The sequence below is a fragment of the Notechis scutatus genome, chromosome 8 (assembly GCF_049901735.1).
Source record: "Notechis scutatus isolate UNSWTSFEM ecotype Mainland chromosome 8, rNotScu1.2, whole genome shotgun sequence".
NCBI lineage: Eukaryota > Metazoa > Chordata > Lepidosauria > Squamata > Elapidae > Notechis > Notechis scutatus.
In genome coordinates, this window is record NC_142016.1 from 10,418,155 (window position 1) to 10,443,147 (window position 24,993).

General features: G+C 45.7%; 1 protein-coding gene across 1 annotated transcript in view; it reads left to right on the top strand.

Moving 5' to 3' along the window:
- The first annotated feature begins 14,883 nt into the window (after positions 1–14,883).
- The window catches only part of MAN1C1 (mannosidase alpha class 1C member 1), a 177,136-nt gene continuing 167,026 nt past the window's right edge, over positions 14,884–24,993 (top strand). The window contains 2 exon segments of the mRNA XM_026676018.2: positions 14,884–15,346; positions 15,348–15,548. Of these exon segments, the coding sequence (XP_026531803.2) occupies positions 15,023–15,346; positions 15,348–15,548 (525 nt within the window). The 5' untranslated portion in view covers positions 14,884–15,022.

Below are 24,993 nucleotides of genomic sequence, written 5' to 3' on the forward strand. Positions count from 1 at the left end.
ATCTGGCAGACGGTACAGGACAATACAAACAAGGACAAGTAGGCTGAAAAACAGCTTCTATCCCAGGGCAGTAGCTCTTTTGAATTCTGCTGTATAGTGCAATATTAATGCAATATCAGGGGTTTTCAATGCAATGTATAGAATGTTTCTTTGTGTTTATTTTCAGTCATAATGTACACTGAAGATGGTACTTGATTTCGTTGTGTGAGGTGCAATGACAATAAAGTAAAGTAAAACTAGAAAGGCTTCACTAGCATCCTATGGCTGTTCTAGCTTCCCATCTCTGTTTCCTGAAGATCAAAAGGATGCAAATCAGTCTAGCAGGCTGAACTAATCTACAATAAAAATTGGCTGCAAACTGTCAGGCACTCTGATCTAATGGATTCAGACTATTTTCTTGATCTTACAAATTGGCTTAGTGGGCTCTGGGAACACAGTTGAACATTGATGTCCTGGAACCAGCCAAGTACCACCCTCTATGTTGTGCCAAGTACCACCCTCTATGCTGAGGAGAAAATGGCAAGGGAGGGTAGGATGAATGTGGGCTCTGTGAGGATTAGTTGAGAAGGGAGGCCTGGAGGAGGATTAGGAGGTAATGTGGAGGGCGAATGTATTGAGGTAGGGTGTCCCCAAGGTGCTTTTTCAAAAAGGCAACTGGGCTTTCTTTTTTTGCTTGACGACATTTCGCTTCTCATGCAAGAAGCTTTTTAGTGCTGACTGAACTGAAAAAGCTTCTTGGGTGAGAAGCGAAACATCTTCAGGCAAAAAACAAAGTCCAGTTGCCTTTTGAAAAAGCACCTTGGGGACAACCATGACCTGGATGACTGAGGATCTCCATAGGTATTGAGACAGGTATTAGTCAGAAAAGGTGGGATATCTGATGCCTGTCTCCTTTTCTGGTGCAGTTCCCTTAAATAATGCCCAGGAAGTCCTCACATGAGGCTGCTGATGCTAAATCCCTTCCCCTCTCCCTCCCTTCTGTCTTATTTTCTCTTCTCTTCTTTTTTTCCTTCCTTCCTTCCTTCCTTCCTTCCTTCCTTCCTTCCTTCCTTCCTTCCTTCCTTCCTTCCTTCCTTCCTTCCTTCCTTCCTTCCTTCCTTCCTTCCTTCCATCATTTTCATCATTTAACTTCTCTTTCTTTTCCTTCCTTCCTTCCTTCCTTCCTTCCTTCCTTCCTTCCTTCCTTCCTTCCTTCCTTCCTTCCTTCCTTCCTTCCTCTCTCCCTCGGTTTGTTTACCTCCCACTTTTTTCCTTCTTTCTTCCTGATTTTTTTTCCTATCAATGGATGTTCTTTTCTCTCCTTCCTCCGTTATGTTTGAGGCATCCTAAACACTGAAGGAGGTAATTGATGTCTTAGGAGAACACAGCTTGACATGATCTTCCTGGCACCTGTAAAATAGCCTGGAAGCTTACATCCATCTTCACATAATTGCCCCAAAGATTGCAATTGACCCCACTTTACTTTGCAACTGGAATTACGAGGGAGATGACAAATGGGTTTAGCCAAGGCTTAGTGGTCCCCTGAGAAGACACCAACAGGTTTTTCCCCTGGAAAAAAAAAAAAAAGACTAGCTGAGATGATTTTTCAAAACTCCTTTGGAAATCTTGCTTATGCCCTTATTGACTCAAGGGATAGAAACTTATTTTCCATGGCGGAGATGAAGGAGTTTTGTTTTGCATAGTTCAAAGCTATTCGGGTGAAAGGGAAATTAATTTAACTGCTCGGAGAGAAGGCCAAGAAATCTATTTTTCTCCAAAAGATTAAGCATTCTGCTTTACACTTGGGCTCACGCTCAGAAAGGTCTGTGTGTGCAATTTTCTGCATTGTTAAGTGAACTGCCTTTTTTTTTCTTAACTGGAAGTGTTGATTTTCTGTGTTTGGTTTATTTTGCACCAGTGCTGGTATTCAAATCTTTTTACTACCGGTTCTGTGGGTGTGGCTTGGTGGGTGTGGTGTCGTGGCTTGGTGGGCGTGGTTTGGTGGGCATGGCAAGGATACTGTAAAATCTCCATTCCCACCCCACCCCACTAACCTGCTTTCCAGCTCCGTTCTCCTGTGCAGGGCAACCAAAGAAGACCCAGCCAATCAGCTGGGACTCAGGAGGTGGAGAATAGATGGGGGCGGGGCCAACCAGAGATGGTATTTGCCGCTTCTCCAAACTACTCAAAATTTCCGCTACCGGTTCTCCAGAACTTGTCTGAACCTGCTGAATACCACCTATGTTTTGCATGTTATTTGTATTCCCCAGGCAGCAGCTGGGATATTGGGAAGGATTAAAATTGCAGTGGGGTTTAGCTGAGGATTGTGAAATCACAGACGATCCTGGCATTTTTGGGGCTAAACTGAACCAGCTGTCATTCAAATGGCTAAGAGAAGCCTATCCAACCTGATGCCCATGGTTTCTAATACAGGTAGTTCTCGACTTACAACAGTTCATTTAGTGACCATTCAAAGTTACAACTGCACTGAAGAAAGTGACTTACAACCATTTTTCACACTTATGACCGTTGCAGCATCCCCATGGTCATGTGATTGACATTCAGATGCTTGACAGCTGACTCACAGTTATGACGGTTGCAGTGTCCTGCGATCATATGATCCCCTTTTGCGAGCTTCTGACAAACAAAAGTCAGTGGGGAAACTGGATTCGCTTAACAACTATGGTAAGAAAAGTCATAAAATGGGGCAGAATTCACTTAACAAATTTCTCAGCAACATAAATTTTGGGCTCAATTGTGGCCATAAATGGAGGACTATCTGTGTAGCCAGCTTCCCCTGACCTCTGCCTCTCCACCTGTATGTTTGGACACAAATCATTAAAAAGCAACTCAGGTAAGTCGCAAGCCCTCCTAAGCTCCATCTTTGCTGGCAGAGGCACTGCAGGCTAGTCCTTCGCTGTTTCCAGGGCGGCTCCTGCGGCCCAGATCTAAGCACCCCGCGCCCCGGATCTGGCCCCTGGGCTTTGAGTTTGAGACCCCTGTTATAGAGAGATCCAATCTGGAACTAAGGAGAAACTTCATGATAGTGAGAACAATTAACCAGCTTGCCTTCCTCAGTTGTGGGTGCTCCATTGCTAGAGGCTTTCCAAGAAAGGATTGGACAACCCTTTGTCCAGGATGATACAGGTTTCCTACCACGAGTAAGGCGTTGGACTAGACTAGAAGACCTCCAAGGTTCCTTCCAGCCCTGTGATTCTATGTTTCTATATTTTTAGGTCAAAGACCTACCAGTAGATCTGGATTTGCACAACATGCTGAGCTGTTTGTTTGTTTTTGGTGGTGGTGATGGTAATTTAGCATATTACATGCATCCAGCCTGTTTGTTTAGTTTAGTTTATAATGCAGTATATATGTAACGTGCTGGCTCAGTGGCTAAGACGCTGAGCTTGTTGATCAGAAAGGTCAGCAGTTTGATGATTCGAATCCCTAGCGCCACATAACGGAGTGAGCTCCTGTTACTTGTCCCAGCTTCTGCCAATCTAGCAGTTCAAAAGCACGTAAAAAATGCAAGTAGAAAAATAGGGACCACTTTGGTGGGAAGGGAACAGCGTTCCATGCACCTTTGAAGGCGTTTAGTCATGCTGGCCACATGACCACGGAGACGTCTTCGGACAGCGCTAGCTGTTCCGCTCTGTAATGGAGATGAGCACTGCCCCCTAGAGCCGGAAACGACTAGCACTTATGTGCGAGGGGAACCTTTACCTTATATATGTAAGTCCAAAATGTGAATTAATTGAATAACTTAACCAAGTGGTTTGAAGATAGCCAGCCTGTATATTAATGCACCAGAATGTCTTCTGAGAGAGTGAACTGCAGAAAAGGCATATGTATCAGCTAAGGAAGTCCTTACATTTGAACAAGTGAGATGATACTCTTTGATTCCCATCACAGTTTCCAAATTGCTTGCTTTCCTCAATTATTAGGGGAGGCTTCTGCCTTTCTTGTCTTTCGCTTTGTTCTTTCCTCAGCTTCTGGCTGCCATCTTGATTTTTTTTTTAAATCCCCCCTCCCTTCCCCTCCTGGGACAACTCTATCAAGTTCATTAGGAGCTTGGTTTGGTGAATATAATGAGGGAAGCCTCTTAAGGACTCTGAGCAATGTTTTTTTTTTTTTTTAAGTTCTATCCTCGTCCTCGGCTCACCTTTCAAAAAGCAAATTATCTCCATTGAGAATCTCGCTTATTTCTCTTGGAATATAATTACTACGTGGGCCAAAAATCAAAGATGTCACATTGGTCGCATCACGTACCTAGCAAGTCCCATGATTTATGAAGGAGCTTATTGGGTCAGACTCGCTAGCCAATATTTCCTTTAGAAAACCATAGGGAAGCAAACTAGGTTTATGTGAGCCAAACTACCTTCCCACTCATATTGGAGAATTCAATCTTGTGGAAGGTCTATCCCCTCCTTTAATGGCTATTTGAGAGATAAAACCTTGTTTAGAAGACTTTGGGATACAAAAGGCCATGATGTGCTGATTTGTGGTTCTGTCTAAATACACTTAATTTTTTATTGCTTGAGGATGTTTTAATTGCTTTAATGGCTGTTGGCCTTCAGTGGGTTTTAACTTATTGCCCTGAACAGACTTGAGCTCTTTATCTTCAAGGGAAAGGCAGATAATAAATGAATGGATGCCAAAACTTAAGGTGATCACATGCACACAGATACACACACAAACCCACACACACACACGCACACACACAAACCCTTCTCTCAAAGTAGGGTAAAAATAATGTGAGGAGCTTAAAGTTTCATAGATAAAATGCCTTTAACAAATCTTTGAAATTTCCATTTCTGCTCTCTTGCATTCTTGGGATTAAAATCCCTTTTTGGCCTCCCTTCACTTATTTTTCAATAAGTATGCACACCTGAAAAGTAGTGTTTCACTAGTTGTCTCCTTATTAACCTAGATTGTGTTCACATAATCCAGTCAAAATCTAGTTCGTTGTACATCACTTAGCGTGTTATGTGAATCCAATCTGTGTGGTTTGTAAGTTATAGTTTATGATTTAGTGGTTATGTGACTTGAGCCAATGGTAATTTATTCAACACATCACAACTTAAATGTGTAAAAACATCTATGCTGTATAAACATAGTCAATGGGTCATCTTCAAGAGACAAAGGCTGAAACCCCTCTCCCCCCAGGGGTGTCTTGCCTGGGAAATATTTCCTATTTCAGATATTTTATTTCCCCGCAAAAAAAAGTGAAAAGATTTGGAATTATCCACAATGGAAGAATGGTGGTTGAAGATCATGGAAACTGAAGAGTTGCCCTCTTCCTGTCAGCTCTAGAAGCCTAGAGGTAGGAAATGGATATTGCAAGTTAGTCACACCTAGCACTTCCTCCTTTTATTTTCCTCAAAACAGCCTTGTGAAATAAGTTAAACTGAGAGGATGGGACTGGTCCAAAGTCTCCCAGAGAACCTCCATAGCTGAGGGGGTGGGCATTTAAACCTGGAAGTCCCCAGTCCTAATTTAACACTTTAATTATAGCTATAGCAACAAACTCCCTCTGTTGGCTTAGTCTATGTATACAGATGGAAACCAAGATTTTCATAGAAACCCACTGGGGCTTTACATTCTTTATAGGTAAACTATAAATGGTTACGGTGTTTCTCAACCTTGGCAACTTTAAGATGGATGGACTTAAACTCCCAGAATTCCCCAGCTGGTTGAAGTCCACCCATTTTGAAGTCGCCAAGGTTGAGAAACATCAAGTTACGTTATAAATGGAATATCCCCGATTTGTATGTAACTGTTGGATTCTACTTTATCCCTCTGAAGATGGATCACATTTGTTTCCCCTCCAGTCACTTGGTTCTTTGCTGCTTCTCTCGGATTCCTCAAAGTTAATACAGAAAAGCCCATCCATTAATTCTTCAAGTATTTTAGGATGTCTTTCAACTAGCCCTGGAGATTTAAATTCATTTAAAGTAAAAATGAAGTACTTCTTGACCGGACTTCCATCAATCTCAAGCTTTAATCCTGCCACTTCAGCAGGCTTTTCTCAATTTTCCTGGTGCCACAATTTTTTTTTAAAATGTGTGTGTTGGAGAAGGCTGAACCAAAATGAGAATACAGTATTCCTCTTGGCCATTTTGGGGATACTTGTTAGTATTTTAACATCTTCATTAGGCAATTGGTATATTTTTAGCTTCTCTTTATTCTGAACATATAAAACAAGAAGACCCTTTATTAATCTATTAATATTTATTTATTAAATGTATATGCTGCCATCTCTGTACTTCCAACTATCCCTATCTATCCTTCCTTAGTGATTTGTCTTTTTCTGTGAGTCCTTTTTATGTTTTGGCTTTTCATTAAGGATCTTGTGTAGCTCCATTGGGTTCTTCTAAGCCTCGGGTGTCTTTTTTTCCCAATTGGATTTGTTTTTGTGCTTTTGGCATGTCCTTTTTAAGGCATTCCTACCCATCTTAGCTTCTTTTCTAATAGTGAGAGCACTTTGTGAATGAAAGGAGAATATCTGAGGAACTAAAAGCCGAGATGGTGACTAATAATCACTTACTGGGAAACTTTTGATTGATCACGTCCTCCTTAACAATGATATATTCTCTTAATTCTTAAGTGTATCCAGGGACACCAAAAGTATATGAGTATTTAGACAGGCAGATATAAAGGACTTGATTTCAGTCATTGACCAATAAAAGTACAATCAATCAAAATAAATTAACACAAAACTATCCGCTAATTACTTTACTTTTATTGTCATTGCACCTTGTACAACAAAATCAAACACCACCTTCAGTGCACATCATGACCATGAAAACAAACACAAACACACATCCTTCACACTCCACACATTGAACCGAAAACCTGCAACACCTCACCGACACTGCGCTATACAATAGAATTCAAAAGAGCTACTGCCCTGGGATGGAAGCTGTTTTTCAGCCTACCTACAGGTAGTTCTTGATTTACAACAGTTTGTTTAGTGACCATTCAAATTTACATTTACTGAAAAAAAGTGACTTATGACCACTTTTCACATTTATGACGGTTACAGCATCTCCATGGTCATGTGATTGATATTTGGTTCCTATTTATGATGATTGCAGTGTCCCAGCGTCATGGGATCGCCTTTTGTGACCTTCGGACAAGCAAACTCAATGGGAAAACCAGATTCGCTTAATAGCTGTGTTACTAATTTAACCACTGCAGGGATTTGCTTAACAACTGCGGCTAGAAAGGTCATAAAATGGAGCAAAATTAACTTAACAAATATTTCACATGTTGGGCTCAATTGTGGTTGTTAAGTTGAGGACTACCTGTATTAACAATTATTTGTGGATGAAGCTTACACATAATGTAGCAACACTTTTCTACTTTTAGAGAAATAAATCTATCTTGATTATTTAGCAGGGAGTGCAAATAAAAACTGTCAGAGTGCCCTGGAAATTTAAACAATAAAGGGGTAATCAGGTGGTGGTGAATGTCCTGTAGAACTGGCAATACAAGAAGAATATGGGTACTGGTTTCTATGGTATCCATATCAGAGGGGTAGTATCAGGTTTCCCCATATTTCCCTTACAGGATAGCTGCCGTTGTTGTTGTCAGTTGCGAAGTCGTGTCCGACCCATCGTGACCCCATGGACAATGTACCTCCAGACCTTCCTGTCCTCTACCATCTTCTGGAGTCCATTTAAGCTCAAGCCGACTGCTTCAGTGACTCCATCCATCCACCTCATTCTCTGCCGTCCCCTTCTTCTTCTCAATCGTCCCCAGCATTAGTCTCTTCTCCAGTGAGTAGATAGATAGATAGATAGATAGATAGATGATAGATTGATTTATTAAATAATAAATAACTAGATAAATAAATGAATAGCTATAGATAACATTAAATTGGGTTAAAGATAAAACTCTGCTAAATTTGAGAACTGTGAGGATATAAATGAAGTTGGTTTTAAACACTAAAATTCAACTATTCGCAATTATGTTGTGAGAGAAAGCAGCAGTTTCTGTTTGATCTTTTATATCTAAGATCCTTTGCCTTAGTATTGATCTATCTTGATCAGACTTTGACCTCCTATTTATGTTCCCATGAACCAACCAGGTAAGTTTGCCTGACTGTATTATACATCCCATGTTCCATCTATCTTGCTTTTAACTTCTTTCAGTGGCATTTAGAGAGAGGTTTTCAGCAAAACCACTGAACTGTCCATTGTAGAACAAGTTGGAGAATCCGCAAAAAGATTTAATTACTCAACCAAACTGTTTTGCCTCCAATTCTATCCATCACTGTGTTTCCCTCTTTGCATATTTATTTTTGTAGTTGTAGATACACAATTCCCACCCACCCCGCCCAACGGCTATTATGTTTTATTTCCCTTCAGAGTATTTCTTTTCATTCCACTAAAAATAAACATCACATCACAGCAAGATATTAGTTTATTTTTGCCCTTTTAATGTTCCTTCTTTTGCCATGACTACTCATCTTTTGCAAATATGCCTTTATTTACCCATTTATGACTTTTATATAGATTCCTCCTGGATTGATTTTGAACCTTAAAAGGGTTCTCTGTTACCCACGTTTTTAAGTGTTTTTAAGTGTTTACCTTAACAGCAGTGGTCTACCTTTAAAAAAACACTTTAATTTTAGAATCATTTTGAATTCTTCACTTAAATAGCAACTTCTGTTGTGTACATTCTCATCCTAATCAGCAAGCTTTTCTATTTATGGATGTACTTGTGCTTCCTTTTCTTAATTTCTGCAAATAACTCTTTAGTTTCAATGTCTGTTTATTTTAGTTCAAACGTCATAGCATCTATTTCTATTTCTTTTATCTTTCTTATATGTACTCATTTCTGGTATTCATAACTATGCTTATCCTTATACCTATTATCTTGTAAGCGATTGACAAATCAAATAATTTATTTCTAAATTTAAAATACCTGGTTGGATTGAGGACGGATCTAAGAGGAATTAAGCTCGATCCCACCAAATGCAATACATATATTGTATTTGCATGCCATTGAATCATATAGAATTGTGTGAGGGTGAAGGTTTGTCCTCTGAGCTTGTGGGTTGGCTTTCAAACGTTTTGTTACCAGGTTAGGTAACATCTTCAGTGGAGTTTAGGGGATGTCTGTCGGTATTCTTCTGTTTATAAGGGCTTCAGGTGTGGTCAGTAGATGTTGTGATGGGTCAGGTTTGGGTTTGTCAAATGAGGGTCTTGTGATGAGACACAAAACCCTCACTTGACACACCCACAAACTCAGAAAATGAACCTTCCCCCTCATCCGAAATACACCCAAGCTACAGATATTTGCCACTATGCATAAAATTGTGTGTGCAAGCATAGTTTACTGATTATGTTGCCATTCTTCTTCTTGTGACACATCCATTAGCAGACATTGGTGATCATGTTGGTGATCCTATTTTTATCAACAATCGCACGAAAAAGTGCTGGTGAGTTTTGGCTAGGGGGTGGGATTCTACCGGTTCAGACTGGTTCGGACGAACCGGATGATAAAGTTACATCTAGTTCGCCAAACTGGTATTTCAACTGACCAGCTGGCCCCGCCCACCCTGCCCCTCCCTTCCCAGAAGACTCCACATGGCCCATTTCCAAGAGGAGGTAAATGCAGGAGGCTCTGGGAGGGGGGGAAAAACGGGCCTTCCGGAAGTTTGGAAACAGGCCTGTTTCCACTTCCAGAGGGCCTCCAGAGCCCAGGGGAGGCTGTTTTTGCCCTCCCAGAAGCCCAGGGGAGGCCTCCGGAGGCTTGGGAGGGTGAAAATGGCCTCCCCCGGGCTCTGGAGGCCCACCGGAAGCTGGAAACAGGAAGTTCTGGTAGGCCATGGCCACAATGGCCATGCTCACCCAGCAACCAGGCAGTGAACCAGTTGCTGGGATTTTTGAACCCCACCCTTGGTTTTGTCCAAACCAGCCCCTTAGATTTGGAAGCCACGCTGTTCTTCTTCTGCCTTCAATTTTTCCCTGGAGGATTAAGTGAAGTAGGCCGTATTTTTCCAGGTGTCGCATCCCATGTCCTAAATGGTCTAACTTTCGCTTTTTGATGGTTTTGATGGTTTTCCTTGGCTTCCCCAGGTGGCTTAAATTCATGCATGTATGGTCTTTATCTAGATCAAGGGGTGTCAAACTCATGTCATTACGGCAACATCACATGACGTATTGGGACTTTTTCCCCCTTCGCTAAACTGGGTGTGGGTGTGGCCAGCAAGTGATGCATCCATCCCACAGGCCAGGAGTTTGACAGCCCTGATCGAGATTCAATTTTTAGTTATGTTAATCATCCGGGTATCTAGTAGGATGCTAAGCGTTGATCAATGATTGAAGTGTTACATAAACCTAGTTAAAATTAAAGAATTCTTTAAATCGTAGTGGCTGCCTGCTGGGTGGGGTTTCTTTTTTGGTTACCTGAGGGATACACATAGTCTTTGATTTACAACCACCTGTTTAACATCATTTCAAAGTTAGAACGGCACTGAAAAAAAGGACTTACAACTCGTCCTAATATAACTGTTGCAGCATCCCTAAAGTTCATGTGATGAAAATTTGAACACTTGGCAACCAGCATGTATTTACATGTTCTGTCCTGGGAACACATGATTACCATGTGCAACTTTCCCAGTTGACTTCTGGCAAGTAAGATTGTCTTTTCTTTTAACTGCGGTGAAGTCTATTCTATTCTAGTTGGACAGATTTTAGTAAAAAGCTGCAGGTTCTAATTGTTGGTTAGGGCAGGGGTCCCCAACCACCGGTCCACGGACCGGTACCGGTCCGTGGAACAAGTCCTACCGGGCCGCTGGCTTGCTGGGCGCCGCCATCTTGTTTTGATGAAAAAGTGCTTCCGGTGAGCTTTTCCGGTAGAAAGCTCACCGGAAGCACTTTTTCATCAAAACAAGATGTAGCGCGCTCGGTGAGCTTTTCCGGTAGAAAGCCATTTCTACCCGGAAAAGCTCACGAAGCGCTAGCGGCGCCATCTTGTTTTGATTAAAGTGCTTCGGTGAGCTCACCGGAAGCACTTTTTCATCAAAACAAGATGGCGGCGCCCAGCTGATGTCGACCGGGCCGCGCCATAAAAAAGGTTGGGGATATCGGGCCGCGGCGTAAAAAAGGTTGGGGATCACTGGGTTAGGGGATGAAAAACATCCAGGAAGAAGCCCGTGATAACCCTGTTTGGAACTGTTACTAGGAAAGCTGTGTGGTTGTGTCCATTAGATTAAGTCATCCGGAGTCAAGTGCAAGGCAGAGATTTTAATGATTTACAAAGCTTCAAGGCCACAGCAATTCATTAGGAGAAGCTTTCTCTCTGGATTCTAGATGGTGATTTATTCTCCTTGAAGAAATATGCTTTCTAAACGAAAAATATGTGCAAATGCTGTTTCATTTCTTTCTTTATTTCCCATTTTTGGCTAGATTCAAATATACAACTATCAAAGGTATAACACAGCCAGTTTCATGCAATGGCTAGAAGCTGTGAAACTGAGTTATAAGCATGCTTTAGGCCAGGGGTCTTCAAACTTTAAGACTTGTGGACTTCAACTCCCAGAATTCCTCCTCCAGTCATGTTAGCTCAGGAATTCTGGGAGTTGAAGTCCACAAGTCTTAAACTTGCCCAAGTTTGAAGACCCTTGCTTTAGGCACAAAACCAGCAGGATGTTGTGGTTAGTCGGCAGCAGGTGCAGACGGCCGAGGAGAGTTAAGGACTGAGATGAGGGGCCCGGACCATCAGGGAGTGGACTGCTGCCTTCAGAGATTGTGTGGGCTGGCAGCAGTGATGAGGAGGTTCCCGAGGAGCCTGTGCCAAGTGCGCATGCCTGCAGGATTGCTTGGAGGAAAAAGCAGCTGCAGCAGCATGGATGACTCGGGGGTAAGGCTGGAAGGTAATGGCCCCTCCTTCAAGAAGATAAAAGCCAGCTGTGAAAGAAACGTACTTTGCAGAAGGCAAAGACGTTTTGAAACTCCAGCCTCATGGACATTCCAGTATCCTGAGTTTGTATTTGAAGATTCTTATTTTGCAAATTATTTCTTGTCTGTTATCTTTTGGCAAGCCTCGCAGTTTGGCAAGGCTTGTGCTTGTCACGGCTAATTATTTTGCAAAAGCATTACAAGCATTTTCTATTTGGATTGTGTTTGATTTGTTGGAAAAGGGCATGGGTCAGAACAAAGGGTGACTTTGGGCCAGTCACTCCGTCTCAGCCCCTAGGAAGGAGGCAATGGGAAACCACTTCTGAAAATCTTGCCAAGAAAACTCATTCCTGGGAAATATGAAGTTCCCAGGAATCAAAACCTGACTCACAATGGCAGAGGTCTCCAAACTTGGCAACATATCTGGCTGAGGAATTCTGGGAGTTGAAGTCCACAAGTCTTAAAGTTGCTAAGTTTGGGGACTTCTGCACAGGTATAACAATGCTGTATCGCTGGAGCGGCACACCTGGGTGCCTTTGCATGTTTCGTATTCTGCCAAATCCCCAAAACTGGGTGGCTCCAAACCATGGCTTTTCTGAGGACCAGGCATAGGTGGTTTGTAAACCTTGACATGGTTTTCTTACAGCAGGGGTCCCCAACCTTGGCAACTTTAAGACTTGTGGACTTCAACTCCCAGAATTCCTCCTCCAGTCAAGTTAGCTCAAGAATTCTGGGAGTCGAAGTCCACAAGTCTTAAAGTTGCCAAGGTTGGGGACCCCTGTCTTAAAGGGTGCTTCAGAGGGGCAGCCGAGTTAACCCGCGGTCAGCAGAAGCCAAAGCGTCCTCCGGGCGCCCAGCGCCTTCCAGATGTGCTCCGATCGCACTTCTCAAGGCAGGATGACCAACCCCTGGGGATTCTGGGAGTCGTAGTTCCAACGCGGTTTTTTTTGGGGGGACACCGATAGGCAAGAGACGCTTACATAACACAAGAAATGCACGGCCGTCCAAGAGAAGGGATGCGGGTTTTTAACAGTCGCGTGGTTTTAAGGGGAGGCGCGGGAGAGAATATCCATCCACGCGTTAAACTAAGCACGCACCTCCCTTCCTCCCGCAGCATTCCAGCATCTTTCACGGCGGAACCCCCCCCCTTCTCTCCCTTCAACGAGCCGCAGCACGTCCAGCCAATCAGAGCGTCGGCTTGCTTAGCTCATCGCGGTCTCGCCGGCCTCTCTGGTAAACAAAAACGGGCGGAGGAGGGGCTGGCGCTGTAGTTCCAACCCCACAGCCGCGAAGCTCCACCCCACCCAGGGCGGAGTCCGGCGGGAACGGGCCCATTGAAGAGAACCAGAAGTGCGAAGAGGCCGAGCTACTGAGGGGCGGGGCTTGGGGAAGAGGCGGGGCCAGGACGGGGAGGCGGGGCCAGCGGTGGACGGGCGAGTGGGGGGGGGAGCCGCTGTCGCAGTCGAACCCAGCTGCGGTTGGCGGCGGTTGGTCGGCTCTGTTCGAGCCTTGCTGGGAGCGATGCCGCCTCAGAGCGGCGCCCCGATGCCGGCGCGTTGAGGGGCAAGAGAGGGCTGCTGCGGCTGCTTCGCCTCGCCTTTGCCTTTCCTCCGCAGCCCGGTCCTTCAGGGACACCGGGGAGCCCTTGGTCGGCCGCGACACCCATCGCGGGCATCCCAAAGAGCGGAGGAGGAGGAGGCATCCAGCCGCCGCGGGCGGTTTCGGAGACTTCGGGGCCCGCCGGGGCGACACCGGCGATGGATGCTCAGCCAGCGAGCACGGGCCGTCTAACCCCCCCTCGCCGCGGCCAAGCCTAGCGCCGGGCGGGAGATTCCTCTCCCCCTCCCCTCCCCACCTTCTCCGCGGCCCGGCCTCCGCCTCCCTCCCTCCCTCCATGAGCGGGGAAGGGGAAAAAGTTGGGCGCCGTTTCTTCTTCGCGGAGGAGGAGGAGCCACCGAAGTCGGGAAGCGACTGAGGAAACCACCGGCGGACGATTTCAAAGCCGTTCCGGATTGGCGTCCCTGCGGGGCCGGCCGGCGAATCTGGCCCGGGGCCAAGCGGCGACGGCGGGGATGCCTCCTCCCGAGAGGGCGGCGCGGGGATCGGAGCCGGCGCTGCTGAACGTTCCCGCGGGTCGCCCTGCGTGGGTCTCCTCCTCCTCCTCCTCCCCGCGCCTGGGTGGAGCCTCCCCTTCGCCGGCGGGAGGAGGCGCGAATGCTCGGCTTTCCCCCAAACAGCCGGCTGACTATCGGCGGGAGGAGCCGGGCGGGGAAGCCACGAGGATGCTGCTGGGGGCCGGACGGAGCTGGGGGTGAGTCCGGGCAGGGGGCCGGCCCGACGTGCATGGCAGGAGGGAGGGCCGCGCGGCTGGGGAGACGTCGGGTGGGGCGGCAGGCGGCACGCCTCGACCCCCTGGCGCTGAGCGAGCAGCTCCGGCTCTTCCTTCCTCCAGAAATGCTGCATCATGAACCCGACGACGACCCGGGGCTGAGCCCGAAGCGGCCGGAGAGCGGCTCCCCCGGGGCCCGTTAGCAGCCCCGAGGCGGAAAGGGAGGAAAAGCCGGAGGGAGACCCTCCTCCCGACCCCCTGCCCTGTCAATCCGGCCCGGGTTGAGCCCCCCCTCCCCTCCGCAGGACGGCGATGCTTCGGCTGTAGAGTCCGGGCAGGGCGGGGAATTCCGGTCCCGCGAAGAGACGCCTAGTGCCTGCAAAGCGGAGGGAGGAGGGGAAGAGGAGGAGGAGGAGGAGGACTGGCCCCTCCCCGCCCCGTCCCTCCGAGCATCTCGTCCGACAACTCTTCAACTTCTCGGCCAGTCGACGGAGCCGCTTCTCCGGGCCGGCGGCGAGAACTTCTGCCCAGGCGGCCCGTCGGCGCTCTTGGCTGGGTCCGCTTTCTCCGCAGCGACTGAAAACAAACGGGAGCCGACGTGCGTCAAGCTAACCAGCCGCGGGAGTTGCCGAGCAACGGGACGCCCGGAAAGCCTGAGCCGGGGATCAAAGCGGAGGGGCTGCCGTCGGCTTCGGAAGGGTCGGACGCTCCCGCCGCTGTCGGCCGTCCGCCTCGCCCGGGGCGCCTGGTGCTGCGTGGCGGCCGGAGGGTGCCCCCTTGGCCGGCTCTCGCGGAGCTCCCCATGCTGCTGTTGCCGCGGAAGTGGCCGGGCTGGCCGGCGTCGGCGCTGCGGCTGCCGCAGAAGTTCTTGTTCCTGCTCTTCCTCTCGGGCCTGCTCACGCTCTGCTTCGGCGCCCTCTTCTTGCTGCCGGACTCCTCCCGCGTCAAGCGCCTCTTCCTGACCGCCACGGCGGAGCCGAGCTGGAAGCGCCCCGCAGCCCTCCGCCAGGACCCGGCCCGGCCCGCCACCTGCCCGCCAACGCCAGCCCGCCCGCGGCACCGCCGCCGCTGCCCTCGCGCCACCTCCGGGACCCTGCCGACCTCCCGCCCGACGCCTCGCACTCGGAGCCGGCCTCCCGACGGACCCGACCGCCGCGCCTCCCGCCCGCCGAGCTGAGCGCCTCGGCGCCCCCTTGCAGCAGACGAGCGCCCCGTTCCTCTTCGACTACGCCGCGTTCCGGCAGCGCCTCCGCCACCCGGTGCTGGGCGGCGAGAGAGGCGGCACCGAGGAGCCCGACACCCGCGCCCGCCGGCTGAAGATCAAGGAGGTGAGTCGTTACCGGCCCGGCCCTTCGCTCTCCCTTCCCGGGGCCCGGCTTCCTTCGGCGTCCGTCCGCCGCTGGCCCCCACCCCGCAGCGCCTCTTTCGGGTTGGCGAGCGTGATTTCGGGGAGCCGGCACGTTGGTTCGCGGAGCAGAACCCACGCTTCAAGCCAAGCCAATCCATCAGAATAGAGCTGGAGGGGACCTTGGAGGTCTTCTAGTCCAACCCCCTGCTCAAGCAGGAGACCCTAGACCGTTTCAGACCAGTGGCTGTCTAATTCCGTCTTAAAAGCGATGAAGCCGCCTTAACTTCTGGAGGCAAAAGTTCCCCTGGTTAATTCTCCTCACTGTTAGGAGTTTCTCCTTAATTCCAGGTTGCTTCTGTCTTTGGTTAGTTTCCATCGTTTCTTGTCTTGACTTCGGGTGCTTTGGCAAAGAAATTGACCCCCTTTTCTTTGTGGCACTTGCTCTCCAATACTAGAATACTGCTCTTATGTCACCTTTAGTCCCTCTTTTCTCTAGACCAGCCATACCCAGTTCCTGCAACAGTTCTTTCATATGTTTTAGTCTCCAGGCCTTTAATCACCACTGGCTGCACATCACACCTCTGTGTGGGCGTTTTGTGTGTGTGTGTGAGTGAGTGAGTGCAGGAATGCCTCTAAAGGGATTTGGTTCGCCAGACTTCCCTTCCACGCACATTTATTTGTGTTCCTAAATGAGTTTTTTTCACCAATGTGGAAATCTCAGTTTTAAGGCATTAAAAACCTGGCCTGGGATTGAATCAGCTGCTACAATTATTCTCGTCCAGGGGTTTGTGAAACCGTTCCCTTTGCTCTTTTCTGTGGGTTCTGCCGTGATAGTGTCTCGATCTTTAAATAAGTTCACAATTAATTTGGAAGAAGGACCGCTTCTGATAGGGTTGGCTTATCAAAATGTATTCTGCTGCAAATCCATCTGTGCTTGCTTAATTGATTTTTTGTTGTGGTGGTGGTTCTTTGGGTAAGAAACTAAAAGGTGATGGGAAGAGTGTTGCAAGTATAGATGGTGAAATAAGTCTCCATAGAATTCTCTTAAAAAAAGGATAGGACACGGTTTCTTTGAAAGTCAAGTTGCTTTAAAAGACTTGCCCAAAAGCTTCCTGATCTATTTCCCACCCCCCCCAAATGCTTTTATGCAATAGTTTTTTTTCTGCCTCCTAAGTAAAAGTGGAAGTTATATAGTGTGCAATTGAGAGTAAGTATGCACATTGGGATTTTAGTAATTAATGTGTGTGATGCAGGCTAAATATATCCTTATGGTATTTGGTTAGGCACCTTAATTGTTTCCACATGCAATCTATGGTTGTGGATACTTAGTGAATCCTTTCCCCTGTATTCCCAAAGGCAAGTTGTATTGAGCGTGCAATTTAGAGTTCTCACCTGCAATTGTTGAAGCTTTGAAGGGGTTGGTAAAGTGTTTCTGAATACGTCAGTTTTATTGCTCCCTGCAAATATTACATATTTTTTACAAGACTTTCCACTGGCAAAAGATTACGACTTGCTGAAGGCTCAGATGATGATTAGTATTTCTTTTAGCAATAAAGTATTTTTTTAAAAAATTAACGTATATACTTTTTTTTAAAGCCTAATGCTATTGGCATACTGAATAGATGGCAGTATAGGATAAATATAACTTTTATATGCACTGGGAAACCCACAAAAGTTGTTAGACTTGCTTTATTGCGCTATTTGCTTCATTGTGGTTGGGAACCAAACCCACAATACCTGTTGTCATTCTTCCATATTGTGCTTGCCTTTATTAATAGGCTTTGCCCATCATTCCTCCACTTACAACCGTTCATTCAGTGAATGTTCGAAGTTACAGCACTAACCGAGAAAACTGACTTATGGGCCATTTTTCTCGAGGTGCAGCGTCCTCATGGTGAAGGGATCAAAATTTGTACGCTTGACAACCGGCTCACATTTATGACAGCTGCATTGTCCTGGGGGTCAGTGATCACTTTTTGTGACCTTCTGACAACCGAAGACAATGGGGAAACCGAAGTAACAACCGTGTTACTTACATAACAACTGCAGCGATTTACTTAACTGTCTTACTTAGCGTGGAAATTTGGGGTTAAATTGCAGGTTTTTGTTTTTTTGTTTTTAAAATAAATTTTATTGAATAAACATTAAAAACAATTGAACACAGCGCGACTATTTTGGCCATACAAGTTATAGTATAGAGATACACATAACAGTTAATGTCCTGTTTCCCTTATGTTATTAGTATAGTGCTAACTGCGTATTATTTCTGTTTGCATTTATGTACATTCATATACAATTATATACATATTTACAACTATCTTTTATACTCGTGGATTTTTTTTCTGCCTCTTTTTTTATATCCGTCACCATCTATTGATTTCTCGCTCTTTGATCCCTTCTCACCTATTTCAAGTCAGTCCTGATTCTTGGTGACTACGTGGGACAAGTCCCAGCAGTTCTCTTGACAACGTTTTTCAGCTGTTTGTTGCCTTGGTAGGAAGATTGAGAGAGAGGGGCTGACCCAAAGTGACCCATTTGGTTTCAGGCTATATGGTAGCAGGACTACAGGATAATTGGTGGTCTCCTTGTCTCTAATTTACTGCTTTTAACCCCTGCACCAAAGAGGCTCTTTTTCATTGATTAACTCTAGTTTTCTAGTCCTTTCTGTGCCTTCTTCTTTATTCTTTAATCTTTGGTTTTTCGTGCACAAACAACAGCTTTCTAAAGATTTGAAGGTGATACAATAGAACAGGAATATGAAGTCTGATGCCTTTCAGATATTTAGGACCAAAAGCACCATTAAGATCCAGAGCAGGCATAGTTTGTGGCAGTTGTTCTCCCACACTTTATGCATCTTGTAATAATCCTACTGTTTCTTCCTCTGCATCTCCTTTTCTGGTGAAAAAAAGTGACTATTTTTTTTGAAACAGTACTGAAAATTCAAAACTTATTTGACCAGAAAGTAAACTGGAACAGGATGCAACATTTGCATTCTGCAGGTTGGCTCTCTTGCCCTGAAGTAAAGAGACAGCTGTAGCATCGCTATAACTGCCTTTCCTTCTTTTGATTTATACTTGTGCACTACAAGATTTGTTTCTGGTAACTGTTGCCTATGTTTCCTTCTTTCCCTTCACTTTCTGGCTTTTCAAATAGCCTTCTTCTGTATCTGAGCTTTATTTTTTTTACCAGCTGTTCTGCCGTGGCTATGTTTCTATTCCTCTCTTTTCGCGAGCTATCCCATTCACAGCCCTTCAACATTTCTCCCGTTTTCTGTAGAGCAGACCTAAAAGAATTCAAACAAGCTATTAAGTGGATGAAATAAGGCAGAATAGCTGCAGAAAGTAACCTCCGGTGGGACAGTAGAGAAAAAACATTGCAGAGGTTGAAATTTCACTGGAGAGGCAATGGAGATATGATTGAGACCCAGGAAACTGGATTTGAATACAAGAATTAAAATTGATAGAGCAAAAATCCTGAATGGTCATTGACATTCAGATTGGATTGCACCCAGCTTGACATATGGGATACCTGAATTCTCTGCCCCCCACTTTCCCCCCACCAACTGATCTCTTTTCTCCAATTAATTCCTACTCCCTTTGCAACATGCTGTTAGTATGACCTTCATGAAAAAAAGGACAACCAAGTTATAGGTTTGACCCCTTTAGTTGGAGGTGAGTGGATTATTAATCTAGAGCTGTTTGTAGCCTTCCGAGAGCAGAGTGGACTGCCAAGAAAATGCATTGACTCAGGCTGGTGAATTGAGGCAGATGAATTTATTTCTATTTTACAAACTGGTGTTTCTCCATCTCAGCAACTTTCTAACCTGTAGTGCACACTTCTGAAAGTTGCCACAGTCAAGATGCACTAGATTATTTTTTTTCAGTACAGCGCATGGGCTGTGAAATCCAGAATTTTCAGCCAATTCTCTGGCTCTTCTGGGACATGACCAAACAGGGGGGGAAACTTGTAGGGAAAAGCAACTTAAAGTTACTAGTCCCTCTAAAGGACAGGTACACTCTTCTGCTGGTGCTATGACAACCAGGAGGAACCTGTACAGGTAGCAAAAAATGGTTCCACAGGTTTTTCTCAAATATAAATGTCATTTTGCCATCAACATTATTATTATATGGATAATCTACAATTCAATACAAGCAGTGTTTGTTGCTGCTATTGTAAAATTAGGGTGTTCAATACATTTAAAATGTCTAAATATCGAAGGAGTCCTGTTAAGTATTGCTCTGAAATGGAGGTGGCATTCAGCAGGCTCTGACCAGTTCTGGAGAACCCGTAGTGGACATTTTGAGTAGTTTGGAGAACCGGCAAATCCCACCTCTGACTGGCCCCGCCAACCCCATCTCTTCTCTGCCTCCCATTGAGTCCCAGCTGATTGGCTGGGTCTTCTTTGGTTGCCCTGCACAGGAGAACAGAGCTGGAAATCATAGTAAAAATTTTCGAATCCCACCACTGCTCTGAAAGCTCCAATCATGATTGGTGCAACAGCAGATTTCCCCCCCTATAAGTGTTCAACTTTGATCTGCAAGTCCCGGTGCCATCGTCAGCCATTCAGTCCCGGCCAGCCCTTGACCACACTCTACCGATCAGCACTTTCCATACCCCTCTGTCTCGCATTGCCTCCTTCCTGGTCCTTTCAGGAAATGACCCCCTGGTCATTTCAGTGTCATCTTTTGTAGCAGGGGTGTCAAACTCGATTTCATTGAGGGCTGCATCAGGGTTGTGTTTGACCTGGGGGTGTGTGTCAGGTGGGCATAGCCAGGGTTGGCATGGCCAACTTGAGGTGACTCTGTTTTGGGCTATGACAGCCTCCTCCAGCCTTCTGCCAGCGAAAACGGAGCCCAGGAGGGCCGCATGCAACCTCCCGGACTCGGATTTCGCTGGCAGAGGCGCTGTGAGCCAGTCCTTGGCTGATTCTTCCATGGCAGCCCCAGATCCAAGCACCCTGCAGGCTGGATCCAGCCCATGGGCCTTGAGTTTGACACCCCTGTTTTATAGTGTCCAGCCAGTGGGTGCTAGGGCAGCCCTTTCTCCTTTTTCTACTGAGTTTCATATTTTTCCTCCCAATTTCTTTTCCTCATCCTGGCATCATCCAGAATGTCAACACCAAACAACGAGTCTTTCTTCCTTTTAGTGACCAAGTAATTGTGACCAAGGTGCCTTTCTTTTTGAATTTTAAAGTCCTGTAAAAATCTTAATCCACTCATTTTCCAAAACTTTCTCAGCTGGTCCCAATGGTTTTTGCTACATTCAAATCCCAATCTCTGGCAGTTATTATTTTCATATAACAAGAGTAGACAGTCTCATGTAGCTGAAAACAATATATCCAGACTTCAAGAATCTCTTCCTCTTTGGCTTTCTTGTTCAATGTAATGCGAGACATAGTCATAAACATTAAGGTGGGGGGAGCTTGTTCCTGGCTGCTACAGTTCCTAATGATTAATGATGTCAGCAGAGATGCGTATGGGAAGAACTGTGTCTGACCCTAACAGGGCCTCCTTTTATATGGCATGTTGACATCAAGCATTTAAAGAGACAGGATGAGAATGCTGGTGGAACAAAAGACCAGATTTAACTATGCTTGCTTGTGCGTATATGGCGAACAAGTAGACTAGGAGCCATCTCTTTTGTTCTCTGTGGCTTTCATGCACAGAACAGGAGAAACATTGTCCCGGCGGCACCACTAGCATCCTGAAAAAAGATGGCAGGCTGGCAGCTAAGAAAAACACCCCAAAGTAAATTGAGAGTCCACCTAACCCAAAAGACCAGGATTCAGTTGGGATCTGTTGGATGCCGTGGCTAGCTAGCTCAAAGCAAATGTCCATTTGGGAATCCATAATGCCCCAAAATATAATATGGCAAAAGTGGATTTTTGGGGGACCCAAGTCCTTCATCCATGGCTACAGGTTGACCTATAGGAAAGTCCAAACGGAGCAGGATAAAAATCGAGGTGAGACATCATGATGGCATCTTCATTCTTACTCATATATCCAGAGGTCTGTTTTTGTCATGATTTTGATCAGATCTTGCAAAGAAAACCTGATGATAAATCTGAAACCACAACAACTGGCTTTCCAGACAACCAGACAAAACACACCTAATATGCTCAAGCCATTGTGACTGTAGTCCCAGGCCCTGCTGGAGTTAGCACTGCTGGTCTGTGACACTGTTGCAAGCATAGTGTTCGAGGCAGGAAGGAATGTGGCAGATGCCATCAGTTAAAGCAAAGCTGTCCAATTTTGGCAGCTTTAAGAAACAGACATTTTAGGCTCAATTATAATTGTAAATCAAGGACTACCTGTGTCTATTGGACTGTCCATTGTATATTTGGATGCAAAGGAACCTATTGCCTGGGCTGTCCCAAGGGTGTTTTTTCAAGAGGCAACTGGACTTTCTTGTTTTTCTTTGAAGACGTTTTGCTTCTCATCCAAGAAGCTTCTTCAGCTCTGGCTGGATTTGAATAGTGCAGGAGAATGAACGGATTTCCAGAAAAAATGCAGACTAGGGGGACTATTTGCGCTTCAGTTTAAGATGCAGGCACTACTCAGGTGCCCCTGAGGACACAGACAAACCTCCAAGCGGCCTCAGTGACTCCCTAAAAGGATGCAAATGACCAGCTGTCTGCAAGGGATCTCAATCCTTCCACTCCTCCCCCATCCAGGCAGAGCTGAAGAAGCATCCTTGGATGAGAAGCGAAACATCTTCAAGGAAAAACAAATTATCTTTTGAAAAAGCAGTTTTGAGACAACCAGGACCTGGAGGGCTGAGAATCTCCATAGACATATATTGCCTGGGCTCCTGATCGCTGCTCTGACACTTTCCTGACCGGAGAATTCTAGGAGTTGAAGTCCACACCCTTAAGGTTGCCAAGGTTGAGAAACGCAGCTGTATGCGATGTCTAACTCACAGCCAGGCTTCACGGAGTCATTTCCCTCTGCGGATACCAGAAATTTCAATGGAATTAATGACATTCATACTGAATGGTCTTCATGATCAAATGTTAGGACCTACAGTTGAATTTCAGAGAAGTGGGGCTTCCTTCATGGAGGGCTCTGCAGAAATATAACTTTGCTTCTTTTTGTAGATGTCAGCATCCTGCCACATATGGATTAAACATTTCTTTGAAGGTGCTGGAGAGCATCCGAGCCTTTAATATAGATAGGAAAAAGGAAAACGAGCCTCCATTTATTCCTTGCAGTGACAGTCGTACGGTGCCGGAGCAGAATAAGACTCAGAGCGTTAGAGGGATGACTCACTAAATGCATAAGTGGGTGACGACTGAGACCCCCCCAATTACTCTGAGTTCAGTGGCTTATTTGTGCCCAGAGGGTGAATTCTGTGCTTTTCTGATGCAAGCATTTGGAAATAATTCTTGCAAGGAGGAGATAGTAAGGCTGGTATGGAAGAGGCAGCTGTGCCTCATCTTAATTGGCCAAGCAACATTCATCAAACAACTTTCTCAGCAGGCCTTTTGCTACGTTCTGAACCCCATGCCATGGAGGAGTTAATCAGCGGGTCTGAGACATCTCAGGTTTGATTTTCAGGTGTTCTTTGTCATTCCAGTTTTAGTCAGACTCCGCTTGCCACAGAAATCTAGTAAAAATGGATTAGAACACCTGACATTCCAGTTTCAGGCGGTAAAATACAGAAACGACAGTAAATGTTCGATATGGGAAAAACAAGTGAATTGTTATTTGATAAAAGGCTTAATGGGGATGGAGCAGGGGAATCTCTTCTTTTTCTTTGTAGGTTACAAATAGAATTCTTTATTGGCCAAGAGTGACTGGACTGGACTGGGGATTCGTCTTCAGTGCATAAGTTCTCAGTGTACACAAAAGATATAAGCGATAAATCATGATCATAGTCGTCATAAAAGTATACATTCATCATGAATCATAAAATACAACACTTAGTGATAGTCGTAGGATACTAAATAAGCAATCAACATAAATCGTACTAGGATACTAAATAAACAATATAAATCATAAGATACAAGCAACAAAGTTACAGTCATAAGTAGAGGAAGGAGATAGGCGATAGGAAAAATAAGAAGAATACTAATACAGCCTTACTAAACAGTTTAACAATATTGTGGAAATTAGTCGCTTAGTAGAGTGATGGCAAACTGTCCTTGTGTCTAGTTGTTCTGGTGTGCAGTGCCCTATAGCAGTGATGGCGAACCTTTTCGGCACTCAAACGAACGTGGTGCCCAAACTGGAACATGCGTGCATGCGCGTGGAGTGTGCATGCCAGAGCGCTAGAAAACCGAAGACCAGCTGGCCAGTGCGCATGTGTGTTTTTTGGCCCCTTTGGGCTGTTTTGGGGGCCATTTTCAGGCCATTTTCGGGTCATTTTTAGCCCGGAAAATGTCCTGAAAATGTCCCTAAAACGACCTGAAAATGGTCCCAAAAATGGCCTGAAAACACCCCCAAAACAGTCTGGGAAATGGCCTATTTTTGGCCGGGTTTTTGGGCTGTATTCAGGCTGTTTTTGGGGCCATTTTCTGGTGCTGCGGCTCCCGCAAAGACTGGCACTCCGGCACCACCACCAGAAACACAGCTGGCGACGGCATGCATGGCCACTGACAGGGCTCTGCGTGTCACAGGTTTGCCGTCATGGCCCTATAGTGTCGTTTTGAGGATAGTAGTTGAAAAAATTTATGTCCAGGATGTGAGGGGTCTGTAGATATTTTCACAGCCCTCTTTCTGGCTCAGGAATAAACTTTGCATGCTCGTGTTAATGTAGTCCATGAAAATGTGCTCTACCCCGAGAAGATATTTCCTTTGGTCCCAAGGTTGGGTAATGCTTGAGAGTTGTGGTAATATGCAAAACCCTGCTAGCGTCTTAATGCAGGGCAATTCCCAATTGTTGGCAAGGTAAGAGTCTCATCACTTCATTTTCAACGTAGGTTTTCAAAGGAGCAGAAGTTATTTTGGATGACGACTGGCGTTTATCTTTTCCGATTGTTTCAGCTGCCAAATTAGAAGGGCCACTGTGTGCAAACGAACAGGAAAAGAGTCTATTTGGAGTTTTCAACATTTGGAAGGAACAACGGAAGGAAGCAAAACATCAGGACAAAGATAAAATACATTTAAAAAAAATAGTCATGAAGTCTAGTGAAGGAAGGCAACATCTGAGTCAGGGTTTTCAGTTCAACCGTGGATTTATACAAGTGGTGCAATTTTAGGGAGTTGGTTGGAAGACACCGTGGTTAGGATGATGACTAGACAAACTGGTTCAAATCGCCCTTGACTTACAATCACAATAGAGCCCAAAATTTCTTGCCCCAGTTGTTAAGTTAATAACATGGTTGTTAAGTGAATCTGGCTCCCCTGCTTGTCGGAAGGTCTCAAAACATGACCTTGAAACACTGCAATTCAAAAGGGAATCACATGACTGTCATGCCCCTGTTG